At 40.2% G+C, this 18,166-nt stretch overlaps 1 protein-coding gene across 1 annotated transcript; it reads right to left on the bottom strand.

Moving 5' to 3' along the window:
* Nucleotides 1-3,049: 3,049 nt before the first annotated feature.
* Nucleotides 3,050-15,173, bottom strand: LOC141801949 (E3 ubiquitin-protein ligase pellino homolog 2). Its single transcript, XM_074685293.1, has 7 exons — nt 14,831-15,173; nt 8,661-8,790; nt 8,238-8,339; nt 7,619-7,816; nt 7,302-7,487; nt 6,992-7,197; nt 3,050-6,776 (listed from the first exon to the last, which is right to left on the bottom strand). The coding sequence occupies exons 1-7, from the start codon at nt 14,908-14,910 to the stop codon at nt 6,392-6,394; spliced, it is 1,287 nt and encodes a 428-aa protein (XP_074541394.1). The 5' UTR covers nt 14,911-15,173; the 3' UTR covers nt 3,050-6,391.
* Between the last annotated feature and the right edge of the window lie 2,993 nt (nt 15,174-18,166).

Consider the following 18,166-nt stretch of genomic DNA (forward strand, 5'->3'; position numbering starts at 1 on the left):
CCACCATCATCTATGGTTGGTCCCTTAACACACACACACACACACACACACACACACACACACACACACACACACACACACACACACACACACACACACAAACACACACACACACACACACACACACACACACACACACACACACACACAGCGCAGAGTCGGGTAGGATAAACCTGTTGGACAGCCTCAGGGCAGGAAAAGCTGCTGGGCTCCCCCCGAGCTTCTCTCTGTGTGCAATCTGTGCAGTTTTGTAATCTAATTTAAATCAAATAAATATGAACACAGCTGAGCACAACTTTCTTTTCCCAAAAAAACCTTTGATTTCAACAGGAAAGTATTCTATAAAAGATATTATGTCTATTTACTTTAAATTATAGACAATATAAGTGATGTCATCTACTCATTGTTTTCTTAAGAGTAGATTTGAAGCTAAATAATGACAGCCCTAACTAACTACCTAATAATGCAAAACTTATAATCTAATATCTTTACTGGTGAGTTATTAAATAAGAATCGACCCTTGTACAGTATGTATGAAGAGAGGAGAAGGCAATTAAGACCAGACCCTATTTGAACCACCTTTAACATCTCAGCGTTGAAAATGGTTCCTTTGGCTTTTGGAGCATGTCTTAAGTGAAAACTCAAGGATCTGCAGTTTTGTTGCACTTGCCCATTTGCTTAATTTTGCAGTAATGGAGGTTGCCACTTGGTGATGTCATAAAAGCACACAGCTGCTATGACGTGCAAACTGTTGTGTGGGATATGGCTGTTTTCCTGTAAATGACTCACTGACATCAGAGAACCAATATAATACAATATATATCTGCCAGAAGACGTCATGTCTAACTGGTGCTGGTAGACTCTATCAGGAAGAAGGCACAGCAGAGATTGTACTTCCTCAGACAGCTCAGGAAGTTCAACCTGCCCCAGGATCTGCTCATCATCTTCTACACCTCCATCATCCAGTCTGTCCTGTGCTCCCCCATCACATCCAGACACAGGAACAGTTTCTTCCCCCGGGCCGTATCACTGATGAACACTTAACCTGCCTTAAAACAACATCTCATATACCTCATATACAGCTACAGCCTGTCTGTTTCTTCTTTGCACATTCATCTTCCATTTCTCTATTGCAAATTGCACATTTTTCTGACATCTATTCAGTGCACTATTTTTTCTTACCTTAAACTGTGTATATATTTTTATTCTACTCTTTACAAAGTTCTTTATTTATTATTGTAATTGTGTATTTTTTCACTACTGCTTAAGCTCTATTTTTTTCTACTTTATGTAATATTTAGTGTTTCTTTTAGTGTCTTTCTATTAACAACAATTGTACTGAGAGAGTGCAGTTTAAACCGGAGTCAAATTCCTTGTATTCTTGAAAATACTTCGTAAATAAATGTGATTCTGATTCTGGAGGGAACCCAGGAAATAGAGTTGAACAACTGACAAAAGAGTAGTACTTTGTGGGACATGCTGAGGGATTATCGTGTTGAACAAATGAAGCAGAAAAACTCAACAAGGTGATCCGCAGGGTAATGTAGATCTGTTTGACTTCATTTACTTAGTCATCTGTGAAAGTTTCCCCATTTACTGAGTTATAACAGCTATGCTATAGCTCAAACAGGTCAATTTGAGAAGGCTAATGAGTCAACACTCACTATGGATGCAAATCAAATTGTGAGTTTAGCAGACTATTACCAATAGAGGAATATTTTTTACATCCATAAAATCCCAACATTGATTTGGTGTGAAATGAAAAAATAAGGGGAAAATATAAAGTGAGCTGGTAGTGACAGTAAATTTAAGCCCCAGGGTGGAAAGCATTCTAATCTGCTTTACCAACTCACTGACAATACATTACACCTCACTCTTCAACCTGAATTTAACCCAAGATGCATGCAGCTCAATAACAGTGCAACATTTATTTCATATCATATATAACAAGGTCCTTCCCCACATGAAGTTAAAGCAATGAATTTGCTACGCGGTGATTTTACAGATATCTTGTTCTTACTGTGGTTCAGGGACCATCAGGGGGCTGTAATCCCATTTACCTGATTGAGTGTCATTATATTTCCTCAGAGTTCACCAATCTGATTTTCTGTTCTGACCCCATTTGTGTATCAATTCAAAATTCATGTTGTTTCAGCAAATCAGACACTTTGTCAGAAGCATCTTTGGTTTGTCTTCAGATAAATCAGGCTCAAGTAACAGCAGTAACACAGCCATCCTTTTAAGTGTCAAGAATTGAATAAAATTAAACATTGAGACAATTGTTAACTGATACCTATTCGAGTTCTGTGGTTGGAGCCGTCTCCAATCACACACACTAACATACAACATGCATGACTTCGACACACTTACTTTTGGATAACATTTTTAGGTAAACAATCTTACACATGGGTTTACTGGCATGTTTTGACCATTTTAAAATGTAGAACAATGTATTTGTCTTATAGTCTTTTCTCAGAGCAGTGAGGAGGCTTTTGGTTTCTCTCTCCCATGCTTTGGAAGAGATTAAATGCAGTGTGGCACTAAAGTCTATGTGTGAAACCCATGAAAAGGGCTTCATAATCTTTGAATAGAAAAAAAGCCTCCTCCTCCAGGTTAAGAAGTAAAATACTGTAATTCTGAACAAACTTCTGAATAAAACTACTCTCGCAGGGTCTTAGTAAACCACTCAGCAGACATCCTCAGTTCTATGCAAAGGAGCGAACTTAAGTCTCTCTCATTGCTATTTTAAATGAAGCGTTTGGAGGTTTTCAGACATTTTTCAGCTTCTTATCATATTTGTGTGGAGATAGAGATGACTGCCAAAAGTGCTCATTTAAACGGCTGATTATTTTAAAGAGGTGATGCAACTCAAGAGCAACCACATCATTGTGCATGTGGTGCACTGTGAGCCTCAGAGCTGGCAAACAGCGCCCTCTGCTGGCACACGTGAAGGACAACTTGCAGCCTGTGCTTTTGCCGCCTTCATGCTTTTTATTCATATTTGCAACTACCCAGACAGCTCTCAAAAACAGGCAGAGAGGAGAAGAAATCACTTTTTTAACGGGTTTACTGACATGTGTATAGCGATTGTCTGTGCACCGGATGATTACAGGAGAGTATGATATAAAATAATACAAAACAGCAGTACATAACACAGATGTATGTAAAGGAATGCATTAATAACTGTGAGGTTTTGATGCTGTATAATAAGTATCAGCTACTCTCTCATCTGTAGGATGAGTTCATGAGTTGAGGTTTACCATCTGGAATAAAGGTCAATTAATACAAACATTAAAAAAGAAGGTTAAGAAAGAGCTACTGATGTTTACTGGTGGTATTAAACAGCTCAACGCCACGCTAAAATACTGTATCTGGAAAATTCTACGATCTAAAAACCAAAAGACAGGATATTGCATATGGACACCTAAATCCCAAAGAGAGTTCAAATGTGGTTTAAACAAAGATAAAGAAAGAAAATAAGCAAAAATAAATAAACGTCTTCAACTACAAGCTGATGAGGGTGCAGCAACATTTCTTCCATTCACATGCCAATGGTGTTACTTTAGTCGTTTTATATATATCATTTCAAACACAGGATTTGTTGGATTTGGCGTACTCACTAAAAGGCTGCTGTTCAAGATGTTTTCACAGCCTGCTTGACTCACAAGACCTCCTTTGTGTGACTGATCCTGGACTTTTATCCCTTCCATGATTTAGCCTTCACTTCAGATTGTTCCCTCACATCTAATGTCTTGTTCTGCATTTCAAAGACCTTTGGAGTGAAACTGTCCTCCACCGGGCGTTTTTAGGCCTCACCAGCTGTGAATCTGAAATCCCTAATCCTGAGCTACAGTAATTATCAACACTGCATCCATTATCCACTGCACTGCAGGGAGTTTCCAGCTTGTATTTAGACTTCGAATGGACACACAAATGCATTTGGGAACAGAGGGCTGACTTCTTGTGAGTGTGAACTAATCCATTAGCGGCCTGAATACAAACTGAAAACAAGTGTGGACATCTTTCAGCAGTGAATTTGGTGAAAAACATTAGCATAGTAGTACAAAGTGGGGTTCAATAGGTTTCATTCACAAACGTCACACATCCATCAAGTATGAGGATTTTTTTGAAGCTTGCCTGCTCTATTTTTTGTTCTGTTATATACGTCTCCCAGAAATAATAAACCATAATCAAACTAAACAGAAAAGCTGCATTTTGAAAAACCGAGGACTCGGAAGACATCTTGGTCTGCAACAAACATTTTCAGCATGAATACCAGGTTGGCGGTCAACCGTGCAAAGTTTTCAGTAAGTGTCCGTGTAGTGTACATACTGTATGTGTACGTTCAGCACATGCAAGCTAGACACAATTTCCATGTGAGCATGTATTACCAGTTATACGTCTTCCATACTTGAGGCTATTATTGAATTTTCAGATTTTTTTTTTCTTCGAGCTAGATCACCAAGCTACACCATAATATTCAGTTACAAAAATAGTATCACAATATAGACCATTCAATATGAGCACCAGGGAAGGCTAAATATAGCCTGAGTATTTGGCTACATTCATTGTCTGGGCAATGTTTAACGGTAGCAGTGTGTTAAGTGTGTGTTTGTTGGACACAGTGTTGGCAATGTTTTCTCACTCACAAGCTCTCCTACACCTACCACACGAGAATATTCAGAAACATACAGAAGTTGCTTACACTGAGTAACAACAGTTAACTAGAACCAATTATCAGTTAGAAAAATAGTTTTTTTTAAACATTGAACACCTAAAAGAATTCCTCCCCTTCCCCCAAATACATCCCTCCCCATTTCCTAACAAAATACGTCTCTTTAAAACAACAGAAAAGGTTCTCTTTTGAGGTTATACAAGTTTAAACCTTTATGACACTCCATCATATTGACATGGACCCTGTTTCACGTAATTCACTAACCAGAAGTGTGTTCAAATTCACACTGTGCCAACTTGTGTTAGCATGCTTAACTTACTGATGCATCTGAAATTTAAATAAACATCATGATTTTAATTGCTCATCTTTATATTCTAGTACTTTGGTTGAACCACACACTTTAATCACTAACTGTCACATTGAACACACCTCTGGTTAAGCCCTTAAACCAAAAAAACCATTCAGCCATGTTTGAAGTTACTGCCGACTTTAACTCTTGGCTAAACATAGTACAACATCTAGCTTATCTATGAGAGTGCTCTTATTGCTGTAGAGAGTTATATAGTGGATTTATACCCAGTTTTATTCCCTGCCCTGGCTTATCCTCACTCCGCTTGATGATCAGGATAAGATCTGGGCTCAACAGGTGATGTCTTTGTGTTGTGATCTGACAGTGTGGAGTGTTCCCTCCAGAGATGTGGAGATAATCAAACAGTCTGCAGGATTTCATTCCAACCCTTTGCTACACAAGAGGTCTCATGGATGGGGTCTCTCTGCATAGATTTCATACTATAAGGATGCATGATGATAATGACGATAAAAACTGTGTGGATGATTTGGATTATATTTCCTTTGTGAAACTCTTAAAATGTAAACAAAGAAGCATTCTTTAACCTCACACATTTACCCTTAGTACTTTACAAAGTCTACTGAGAGTAAAGCATGAGAACAAACTGGCGCTCATTCAAGAGGAAAATTGGGGATGTCTGTGTGCAATCTCTGAAAAGAGTGTGAGTCAAAGATGAAAGTGATTAAAGGGAAATCATTAATGAATTGCAGCATTTAGCAGTAATTACAGTAACATGTTTTAAAATTAAGGAGGTGGTCAGATATCAGGCCAAGTAGTGCAAGCGGTGGCGTTTCACTGAGTAAAGGGCAGACAAATGCTGCAGACCAGTTAAGAAAAAGGCCATTCTTTTCTTATGTGCAAAAAGCTACTGGGTAATTTTTATACATGGCTTCTGAAACAGACATTTGGGATCATTTTCATTTCATGAAAGTGATGTTCTTTGTATCATAAAACTTAAATAAATGTTAAAAAAGGGGCAAGCAGCATTGTTCCAGCTCCTGTGTGTACACGTGTTAACGTTTATGGGAGCTGACTTTTGGTGAGTGTTGGAGGTGAGTGAAACCAGCTTGTGTTTTTTTTTTTGGTTGGAATGAAACAGCAAACTTTTCTGAGAGCTGAGAAGACAAAAGTGGAGGTGCGAGGAAATTAAAGTCTCCATTTTGTCAATTCTTCAAGATCCTATACCAATCAGCAAGCATGAAAGGATAACCAAGGGGAAGGACTGTTTAGCCCTGAGCTCATTCAGGAACGATGCTGATCAGTTTATATACACACATGAACTGATCAGCAGCTGATCATGAACGGAGCTCGGGCTTTATTCTATTTCTGCTAGTGTGAGAGTGAGAGTGATTGCTGAGGAGTTGCAACTAGTCGATCGGGCCCTGAAAGATGAGCCGTGTCCAGCCAGGGGTGCTGAGGGCAGTGGAGCAGAAGGGGCAGATAGGTCTGAAGGCGTGTGTCCCGTGGGGGAGTGGGGTCTCTGCCCAGTACCTGGCTGTCCTCTCTGAGCAGACGTGGCCGCACGGCACAAAACCGTGAGTTGGGGCTCCAGCGTCCACATACACCGCAGGCTCACAGCCCAGCCACAGCGGCACATATGGACCCACGCTTCTGCAAAGGGGACATTCTCGGCGTGTCGTAGATCCCTCACCTTCCCCTGGCATCTCTTCTCCCTCTGATCTTTGGCCCCAGTCGTGGCGTCCGTGGACATGGCCACAAGCGAGGTAGACCCAGGGTTGACGTTCCTCAAGGCTGAAGTAAAACACATCAACAGGGTGTCATTTTTGCATTTGCATTACATTTCTTTCCTCTTTGCCAGGAGTTCTACCTTTCCATGCATGTACAAAAATATCTGAACATCCTTCACTTGCTTGTTTGTCACCTTTCTGCTGAATAAGCTTCGCGAATCTCAGTCAAAACTCATCATCATCTCTTTTCTAATTTACAAACAGATTTTGACAACACACCTGTGACTGCGTGGAAGGCTGGGGAATGCCAGTGTGCTGAGGCCCACAGGACACTGAGGTCGGGATGCATTCAGCTCCTGACGAAGTGCTTCAAGGTGTCGCAGAGTGGGAGCACGCATCAATCCCTCACCTGTACGCCACAGCAGGGTGGCACCACACAGGTCAACCAGGGAACCATCACGTAATGCGCTGCTCTCACCTTCTGCCTGAAGAGGACAGACACACTTCATGTCAAACCAAAAGTACACGTACTGTGTATTTCACAGCCTCGATGAAGCCAGACAGAAGTGTGGATGTGGTCAACGCTCACCAGTTTCCCCCGGCTGGGTCCAGAGCGAGTCTCTCGCAGGGCATACACATCTCCACACACAGAGATCTCCCTCCACAGACCCTGCTTGGGGTCCTCTGGGAACCCTTCTGGATGCATCACAAGCACACCGTTGGTAGTTAGACCATCCATATGTCCATCAGGGTTTTTCCATTTGGTTGCTTTTTCCTATCATGGAACAAGCACATTTAAATAATCAGTTGATCATTTTTTGGCTCAATCTTTGTTCTGATATTCTTCCAGCATATTCTTTGCTCGACGTCCAATTTAACGAGTGACTGTCTCGTCTGTCTACTCACCCCTAAGAAGATATTTTTGGATGAGTCAAAGCCAGCGGCGTAGATGCGTGCTGTGTAAGGTGGGTTGCGCTCACACACAATTCTGCAGGCAAAACGTGAGATGGTGCTGGGGGCGATGGAGGGATCTTCTCCCTCCTTCCCCCCTCCAGAGGTGTCTGTCACCACAAAGTCGATGGGGCTTTCTGTGGAGCGTCCAATCTGCAGAGTACAGTGCACAGGAAATCCATTATTAGCTCCACAGCTATTGATAGTTTGAGCCTCACACCAGTGGCATGGATGCTGTTGGATTTTGCACAGGGTAAAGGCTCTGTACAAAGTTTCCCTATGACTGTGGAGCGACACTTCATCACTGAATGGAAATGATACCAGTCTATGAATTATAAGACAGATCAGTCAGTGGATAAAAATAGATTTTCTTGGAGATTTTCCACCTAGGTCTGTAGACCTAATGTTCCTGTTGGAGAGCCAAAATAGCCTACCTCCTTTGATGGAGTTATGTAACCGCATATTTTAGGTGAAGCTAGCTCTTGCCCTCTAAACTAAGATTGTTTTGTAGTAAAATGAGCCCTGATAGAAGGAAAAAAAATATTGTTTTCTGTATTTATTTGTGTGTCTGTACCTGGAACATGTCTGTGTTGTTGTCATGGCAGTACTCCACCACCACTGTCTGGTTTCGGGAAAGAGTGAAGGAGATGCTGTGCTGCCCCCTGCTGTGGACAGCCTGCAACAACAACAGCAACAAGCGGAGGTGATTTAGTCATCTTCCTTTGGAAAAGTCTTTCATTGACTTGCCAGAAAAACATACTGACATGACATGAATCACTGCATACCAACAAGCTTATAAAAATGTATTTGCATGATTATTATAATGTAATACAAAAGCATCATGCCTTTCTTTACAGGTGGACAAAAATACATGCATACACATAAAGATGGATTTCCTGCTTAGTCATCCTTCCTCTACCTCATTTTAATAAGACGACAGGAAGTCGCAGGAAGGAAATCAACATGACACTCAGATCAAAAACACTCACACACGTACCTTGCTGTCCTGAGGGGTGTTGAGGATGTGCACAGCGCTGGGTTTGACGCCGTTAGCTTTGGCTCGTCGGTACAGAGCAAAACGGCTCTTCCTGCGCCCACGGTCTCCGGTCGGAAGAGAGCCATTGTAACTGAAGGAAGATAAATGCAGGGTTAATTTATTGACCAGGATTATCTAGATTACATGTCAGATGTATCGCCACATTTTCAAAAGTTTACAGACGTGAAGGTGTTTATTTCTTGTTTGTCCCTTTTTATTGAGAAACCTTTATGGTGGGGAAACACTTAAATTATTTGCATACTGCATGTATAATGTATCACCACTTGTGGGAAAAAGTATTACACATCACATTTAATAGTGCTGCCAAGACAAGTGACGATACAACGGAAAATACTTCTGAAGATTCTTTGGTATGAATTCAAGCAGGGTCGCTCATGGTCTGCATTAAACTACGGCTCTAAAGATCAAACAACCACTTGACCTCACTCCCAGGCTGTTCAGAAAGACTCGTCCTCACTGACAAGTGAGGTCAATGAAAAGGAGAGTACCATTATTGTGACACCATCCAACGATACTTTCAACCATATAACCTTGAGTGAGTGCCTCAACCAAGGTTCAGGATGCTTCATTGTAGGGCTGGGCGACTATGGTAAAAATAAGAATCCCGATTATTTTAAGTGATATTGAAATCACAATTAATATACACAATTATTCATTTATTCAAAAACTTCAGTACTGATTTAAACACAACTTTAAAGAACCAGCAAGTGGCACATACAGTATTATTGATACACATAAGTCACACACACTCGCTGTGGCTGCACATGGAACACAGAAGAGCTATGAAGCACAAGAACTAGCATACATCTACACTGTGTGGCACATTAATAGTTTTTCTTCAATTATATTGTTTTTATGGTTGTCAGATGGCAAAATTGAAATCACGATTAAAATCTGATTAATTGTCCAGCCCTACTTCATTGTTTTCATTATTAGGAACAGACATAAAGATTCAGCTTCTTCTCACTGGGCTACTAACTAGTGTTTTCTTAACTCAGACAATTCATAATTCAAGACCAACCTTCCTCTGTTTTCATGTTTTAATAAAAGTGAGTGAGGAATGATGTTCGAATTTTTGTGGTGTTAATACTGACTCAGAAGCAGACTCTATTCTTCTCTCTGTCTAATCCAGGGGTGGGCAAACTTTTTGATTTGTGGGCCACAATGGGTTCTAACATTTGACAAAGGGGCCGGACCAGGAGCAGATGGATGGAGTGCTTTGGTAACTATCAGGGTATCATTCCATATCCGTTTTAGAATCAAAAATCAGAAAACAAGTAACGGTCTATATTTTCACTGTCTTGATTTTGTTTTGAAATTAAAATTAGAATATGAGAGAATGGAATTATAATGGGATTTTTAATCGGTGTATGGTTCGTTCTTTCGTAATTCTGTTTCAAAACAAAATCAAAAAAACAAAAAAACTGACTTGTTTTTTTTGTTTTTCCGTTTTAAAACCAAAACGGAAAAACGGAATTACTGAAAAATAGGGAAACACGTTTTTTTCTGTCCTGGTTTTAAAAATGAAAAAACAAAAAATAATAAAAGATTGTGTCAAAATTGCTTGTGTGATATTTTGATATTAAATGTGATCTCTCTATATAGAAAACATCAGAATTGCAGGGAAAATAAAACATTAACAAAGTTTATTCATTTAATTTTTTCAAGTTAGGCGGGCCAGATTAAAACGTTAAACGGGCCACATGTGGCCCCCGGGCCGTAGTTTGCCCATGCCTGGTCTAATCCATGTTGGAGCCATGGCAGAGGTCACAGAAAAGGTTGTGCGATTGTTTCAGGAGGATTTTAACAAACAGAGGAAACTGTCTTTTCTTATCAACATTTAGTACATGGCCGACAGGCAGAAAGACTCAGAGGAACAAAGAGGGTCTGTGCTGCTATCCAGAAATGATCAGATCAGAGGGCATCTGCTTCAGCTCTGGTGTGTCTCATGCTGGTCTGAAGGCACTACGGCCTCCTCTGTCAGTCTGGTGCTCCAGAGCTGAAGCTTTCGTTAATTTAGTAAGCAGCCTTTTACAAAGAAATCAATCACAATTTCTGACATTGATTTATTCATTATTTCATAAAATGAAGACTCTGCTGATAATCTGCTGCTCATAAAACGTCCCGCTATGTCTCCATTTTCCATCATTACACTCTGAATGCTTTGATAAGGGTTTGATGCATCACACTTGGTTTGGCCCACTATGACCAAGCATTTTTTTTAATTTGCCTTAGTTAATGAAACCATCAGACAAACCAATCAGCAGAGAATTAAGGATTAAAACTGCATGAGCTGCAGCCATTTTTCAGCACAATCATTAATGTTTAACTGGAGGTTATTATAGAGAAAAAATAATCTGAAATGACTTCTTTCACTACCATTAGTTATTTTGTCAGAAAATATTCGTTTTTCATTTTTGTTTCTATGATTTTCAATGTGAACTCTTTCCTTCTTCTGTGCTGAATCTAAAATCTCACCAGAGTTGGACAAAAATAAAACTCTTGTGGATGTTGGTTTCATGGTGCAAACTGTGGGGCCAATACACAGATACTACTGTAGTCATTGCAGTAGTTGCTAGTTCAACTCATGGCCATGATTCTTTTCTACTCTCTGCTCCAAATATTTCCTGATTCTCCTCAACTGCATTTTCTTATAAAAGAAAAAAATATATCCTGTAAAGTATACATTTCAAGCAAATTTTCAATTTTTTAAAAATTTTTGTTCAGATTCTGTGTGTTTCACATTTTCCTGCAGTGGAATGGTGAGGAAAAAACTGCATGTGTTTACAAGTCAACTGGATAAGACACAAAGTGAACAGATGGCAGGGACTTAAGAGAGAATCTCAGCTAATCATCAAGATTTCTGACCTGATTTGTAGCAAAAGGAAACTTAAAATAACAATGAATGAAAGAAAAAACTTTTTATTAAACACATTATCTTAGTTTGGCGTGATGCCAGTAAACAGTTCTGTTAACAGAAGTCAAGAAATATGATTGCATTTTGCTCCCTTTTAGCCAAAAGACTCATCTTGTCAAAATGGAAGGACTCTGTACCCCCATCATATGTTCAGTGGATAAGGGAGGTAATGTGTCTTGTACATCAGAGAAAATCAGATATAGAATCAGAGGGGGCACCAGAACATTTCAGATAACTTGGCAACCATTTGTAACATTTGTTGAAAACATGCCACCTAGCAATTTATGCATGTAATGTACATCTGTTTATGTGTCTGGTTTTTTTTTAATTGCAAATGTAATTATTGTTGATCTATCTACCTGATTTATTGTATCTATTTTATTATTATTATTATTATTATTATTATTATTATTTTTATTATTAATTTTAATTTGAAGGTTTTTTTTATTTAATTTATATTTTATTTTAATATATATCTATATATTTATATCTGCAACACTGTCTGGCTGTTAATTCAACGTTAGGGGTGTTTTTTGCTCTGTGTTATGTAAAAAAAAAATCAACAAAAAATACCTTGTTCAAAAAAAAACACATTATCTTAGGATGAATGAATATTTCATGATTTTTTTTTTATTCCTTCTGGGCTCTTCACCCAGCAAGTCTAAAGTGTGAACTGGTGTTGGTTAATAAAACCTATTCCATTTCTAGGAGATTTGTTGATATGATGCATTTTTAATGACCTATACTTTCATGAATCTCAGGACCACAGACTTTTTACCGTGGGAAAAAAAAACTCTGACCAGATCAGGGCAGACAGTCAGCAGGATGTTGGAGGGGGATCAAGTGCGGTACTTGGAAAAACCCTTCAAACCGAGGAAATTTGGATGTGATATTTAATAAATGTCAAGTTCAATCGCAGAGGAAGACTCAGAGCTAACTGCTCCCTGTGTGGCCCTGCCTGTCAGCTCAAACTGGACCCTGTCTGACAGGACGAGTACTGGGTCAGGACAAGACGACACATGAGAACTGGTTTCTGCAGGCTCTGCTTAAAAGGCAGGAGATGTGAAATGGGAGAGAGGATGAGAGGGCACAGGAGAGAAAAAATCAGCTTATGGAGAGGGAAAAGCAGCACCATGACAGAGACAGAAGATGGAGAGCAAAATGAAGTGAGAGCAAGGTGCAGGAATACTCTGGCAGACGGAAACACTAAAGGTTGAGGGGAAAGGCCCGAGGATGAGCAGCTGCAAAAAAAGTGCAGTTTACCAGGTCATTTCTGGCCTGCAACACGCATGTGCATACATCATAAAGCACAATATGAAATATTCACTTCTTCTGCCCCTCAACTAAGGGTTTATTTTCATTGAGGTCAGACACAGAGGAGGCCTGGCTCTGTGAAAGTCAGCACTCAGCAGAACACTGAAGCAGACCGGGTGGGAGACAGGAATGCGACAGAGATGTTGGTGTGAGTGAGTTAAAAAAGAGGTGTGGGGGAGATAAATATAAAGACCAAAAGGGTGTTTTAATAGTGATGGCAGTGGGTTACGAGCCAGTCGAGTTGCTGTACATGGTGTCCAGGCAAAGTGAGGACAATAAGCGATTGCTGCCTCTGCAAAGATCACATGGCCTGCAGGAAGCAGACATCGACCACATGGGGCATGTGATCACTGAACTAAAAGATGCAAAAATTTTGACACACCTCTACCAAATAGGAAAGGGAAATATAAAATGTGACAGGAAGCAGCAGATAGAACAGCTTGTTCTGACACTTTGGATGTGCTGTTAGAGTTACCCGCTGTTTGTAAGGAGACAGAAGACAGATCACAAATCCTGCTGCTGAATATACTATCGCCTGTCTGATCATGTTAATAATGACATTAATGATGCATCCTTTACCTTTGAAATCAGATTTGACTATCTTCTAGCATAATGTCAACTACAAACATAACAAAACATATTCATCACAAAGCTCTTGCTCTACACCCCTGACTTGATACGTGAAAGCCTGTGGCCATCACCCTCAGAGCAAGATCAAACCAAACCTGATCACCTCAATTTCAAAGTAAGCAAGTTCATTTCCAGATCTCTCTTTAGCCACATCATGAATCGTGAGGCACACCGCAGAGCAGTCTCATATTTAAGTAGCATACCCGAAACCTCAAACTACGCATTAAATCATCACTTCCTCCTCTGATCTAAGAATGTAAAGGGCCGCTCTGTTCAAACAGCCAGATGACGAGCAGGACACTAATCAGTATTCTGATGCCGGTGGCCCACAGCCTCCTCTCTCCATGTTCAGCCGGAGGGGAAGAGATAGGCCATTAGGTCAGTTATCTTTGGCATACACAGGAAGCTCTGCGGGACAACAGGGAGGCCTGTGTAAGGCTGGCCACAGTGTGTGTGCTGTGGCATTTCTAGTCCCTGCAGACCCAGCACAGTGTGAGCTGCAGGGGTGGAAATACTGTTGAAGCTGGTGGCTGTCATCAGCACATCCTGCCTACTGTGTATTCTTGTGCTGGTGATGTAGTAGAGGCTTTTCCCCTCCTCCTCATCCTCCTGCCTCTCCTGCCTCGGCATGGATGGTCATCTGGCTGCGACGATTATTAACTAGTAACATCACGGCTTCATGACTAAGTAATACGAGCATAGTGCATGCATTTTTCAAACAATGATATCAGCCTCTTCGCTACTTTTTTTTTTAGCAGTCACAGAGCCAGGGTAGTATGACATCATTGGGATTTTCAGCCTGAGCAATCCAGCGCTGCTTACCCTCACTACAACCATTGATGAAACGCGGCTAGATCTGTAGTAGCCATATATGCTTTGACTGTAGCACATATAGCCCCCTAAGCATGTAAGGGGAGCATACATCGTGTTTAAATGAGGATTAGTTGAGAAAACATGCTTTCACTGGAACATAAAGTTAGTTTGTTGCATTACTACGCTGCCATTTACTAGTGGGATACGATAGTAATATAAAATTGAAGATAAATATGATAGCATAAACACGCTGTATCGTTTAAAAACCTCAGTAATAAGGATTTTTCACTAAAAGCAGTGGATTAAAGCTAATCTCACACGTCATCTGTTGGTTTATTGTGCTGAAGGTGCCGCTACATTTACACAGTAATAAACCGCTGGAGGGTTTCTTCGTCCCACACAATTTTAATATCGGTTTTAGTTTTAAAAGACTTACCCCAAAATGACCAACTCGCCGTATTTTACCGGGTCTTTAACGGGCACATCATCATCTCCGTCTCTTTTTGGTGAATTCATCAGACTGGACTCCTCCAGAAGAAAAAAACGCGTCCAATGGCAATAGTGGGAAGATAAAACAAAGCTAACACACTCGAAACTGAAGGGAAGTTATTTGGGATTTCGTCAATTAAAGTTTGGCTATAGTTCGGCAAAGTTTTTCCCGACTTTTTGCTTTTTCTTTTACTGTCTTAATCCCGTGAAGAAGCATCTTTTCATTGCTAAAACGACAGTCGGAAGCTAGTTAGTAACGCAACATCTCTGCTCGGTAGCATAGGGTACAACAACGGCTAACGGCAGGGAGTGGGGCATACCATATTTCGTAGGGGTAGTTGTTTCAAAGACAGCTTAAAATAATTGACAAATTTAGATCCAGATAAAGAAATTCGGCTTTGCCTTTGCCTTTCAAAAGACTCTGAATGTTTTATATTTAATTATAAAGAGAAAAGGCAAGGTTGTAAGTATATAAAATGCAGATTATAATGAACTTCCCCTTGAAAGGGAAATGGGTGTAACCTTGGTGAGAAGCTTGGTCCCTCCGATAGAACAAAATGAGACATTTCGGAATCCAGGGATGTGCAGACATATACTGCCGTGCCAACCGTCCTGGCACATTTAAAGGAAGAAACTAAGTCTTTAAATTTTACAAATATAAACTATACAGCTCTTATCTCGTGGTTCATTATGGAGTCTGACGTAATGAGATGCTTCGGGGGTGTGGTGTAGCGAGGATGTGGGTCACCACTGAGCCCCAGACAAGACACCTTCTTTTCTTCTTGTCTGAATTTTCACGTGGGAGTTGGGAGACAGATATAGGCCGACTGGAGCCCACACTTCCATCTCTCCCTCCCTCTCCTTCCCTGACTCAAACACTAACAGCAGTGTGTTGGCTATCTAGTTACTCACAGTACTGTGACCGCATGAGGGCAGTGCACATCGGCTGCCAACTTTCAAGTCTATGAAGTTAGCCCAGTATAACTACACAGACTGATTTGTGTGCCTCGTCATCATTCCTTCTTGTGCACTGGTTCATTTACACCCACTGTTCTCTGTTGGTATATTTGCTCTGTTGCAGCACTGGCACGACTGAAACATTTCATTTAGATAAGTCAGATGCTTGGCACATTTTCATCCAAAAACCTGATTGGTGTTCATTGTTATTTGATGAGAATGAAAAACCTTTCCTGCAGATTTTTTTTTATTTTTTACTGAACTCAGGACTGGAATGTTGGTACAGAAACTATAGGAGCAGCATCCACACTGACATGGCTGTCCTCGTGTGAAACAGTAGTCTTCTTGGTGTTCTTTCTGGGTGGTGTAGCCTAACATGTAGCAACTTGCCTGTGAATGCACTAAGGCACTGTACAGTTTTCTGCAAGACTATTTGGTTTGTAGTGACATTTGAACTTGCTATCAAGATATACCAGTGTCATTAAAAAAAAAATGCTTGTGCAAATGTACTAGGATTGCATAAGTGATATAACAAACTCAAACTGGAAACAGTCATGCTACAAATTCACCATAGTTCCTAAACTTCTTTCAAGCTGCCCATGACTTAAGAGGGGGTGATGACTCATAAATGAGCTTCAGTTTAAACCAGAAAACAACAACCCCACCCAAAATATATGAATAACAGCCCATTGCAGCCACGGAGTAACTAATTAACCGCAGTGCTGACTCACCTCATAAGGGTCTAAAACAGTACACAAGTTTCACCGTGTGTAGAAATTTAACCCCCAGCATTCTTTTCTTCTGACATACAAAGTAGAAACTGGATGGACCAGATGTGTGCGTGTGTATTTCTTTCTTTCCCACTCTGGGATTAAGGTCACACCCTCCTCACGCTCTTGATCTCACAATATCACACATTTCACTTGTCTCTTTCCCCTGCCCTCTGATTTCTTAGATGCTGTCATTTTAATTGGCTAAATTCCTGCATTAAAATAGAAGATATTTTGAGCCTCCATTGAGATGAAGGAATCCTCACAGTCCTCTTTAATCTACATAGTTTACGGCCATAACAATCAATCAGCTGGGAGAGGATCCAGTGTGGGTGCACACCACTGGATGGTGCACTGTGGGGATTATTTACTCAGTCTTAACTGTTCAGGACTTCAGAATGAGAAGAGAACTCTTTTGGCATAGATTTCACTCTGCATCAGGTAATCAGTAGGCCTACATTTAATGACCAAGTAGAGCTTTACTTGTCCCAGCAGAGCAATGTCTTTACAGCTTTTCTCAAGGGTCATTAGTAGGACAAGAGTTTGTCCTAACAGAAAACTTGCGGCTCTCTCTATTACCCAGCTGAAATGAAATGGAAAGAAAGCTGTCAACATGAAGACTGTTTTCCATGATTTCACCAGTTCTGTTATCCAGCTCCTCTTTTTTATAGAAAGAAAGTGGTGTAATGACTAAAAGTGATTGGACATGACAATTTTCATAGACAGCAGCTCTGTTTAATGAAAGCTTCATCATCCAGACATATTCTAGAGTTAATTACAGTGAGGTCTCTGCTGGCTCTCTGCTGATTAGTATTTGTATTCACTGAAACAGAATCTGAAATCAATACTGTACTCATATAGATCAACTGAATGTGTCATTTTCATTTCAGTTCTCCATTTATGGCATTTGTCTTTTTCATTAAATGATGCTTGCATGGTTATGAGCGATCAGATCAGGCAATTTAGAAAGGAATTTGTAGTTTTCAGTGTACCAACTCATCTTAAAACCATATTTGGTGAACAAATCACAGAAAAGGTTGTTTGTGCCTAATTGTGAACATGTGGGAAGCATTATCTCCGCTGTCATTATGCAGCTTTTGGCCGGGTTATTATGCACTTCAAGTCAGGCAAAACAAAGCAGAAGAAGTGGACACCAATCATTTACAAGCACATACCCAAAGGAAACATAAGCATGAAACTTTTCTTGGAGAACTGCCAAGTGGATCTCCCTGTGAACACACAATTAACCCCCCCCCCCCGTAACAACAAAATATTGAATTTCTAAAACTTCTAAAACCAAAAGGGAAAAGGCAGGCAAGTGATTCAGATCATCAAAAGCAGAGAGCATAATCAAATTTAAAAACTAACTTTGAAATCGTAAACATCATACTCACATTGTTGTGTGATACTGCTAATAAAAGGCAGATTTCATTACAATGTCCCAACTGGATGTCTCCGGCATTGATACTTAGATTTATTTTATTTGTGAGTTTATGAGCGTATGAATGCTTGGCTAAGCTCCTCAGTCTGGTTTTGTCACGTGTAAATTTGCCAGA

The sequence above is a fragment of the Halichoeres trimaculatus genome, unplaced genomic scaffold (genome assembly GCF_033239565.1).
Source record: "Halichoeres trimaculatus isolate MK-OKI-2021-1 unplaced genomic scaffold, fHalTri1.1 fHalTri1_scaffold_13, whole genome shotgun sequence".
Classification (NCBI taxonomy): Eukaryota; Metazoa; Chordata; class Actinopteri; order Labriformes; family Labridae; genus Halichoeres; species Halichoeres trimaculatus.

Bases quoted from the DNA above. Each gene is read 5' to 3' on its own strand.
- LOC141801949 (XM_074685293.1), bottom strand. From the start codon at position 14,910: ATGAATTCACCAAAAAGAGACGGAGATGATGATGTGCCCGTTAAAGAC. The intron at 8,791-14,830 runs GTAAGTCTTTTA...ATCTTCCTTCAG, and splicing joins GGCGAGTTGGTCATTTTGGG to TTACAATGGCTCTCTTCCGA. The intron at 6,777-6,991 runs GTGTGTTGTCAA...GTTTTACTTCAG, and splicing joins AGCCTTCCACGCAGTCACAG to CCTTGAGGAACGTCAACCCT.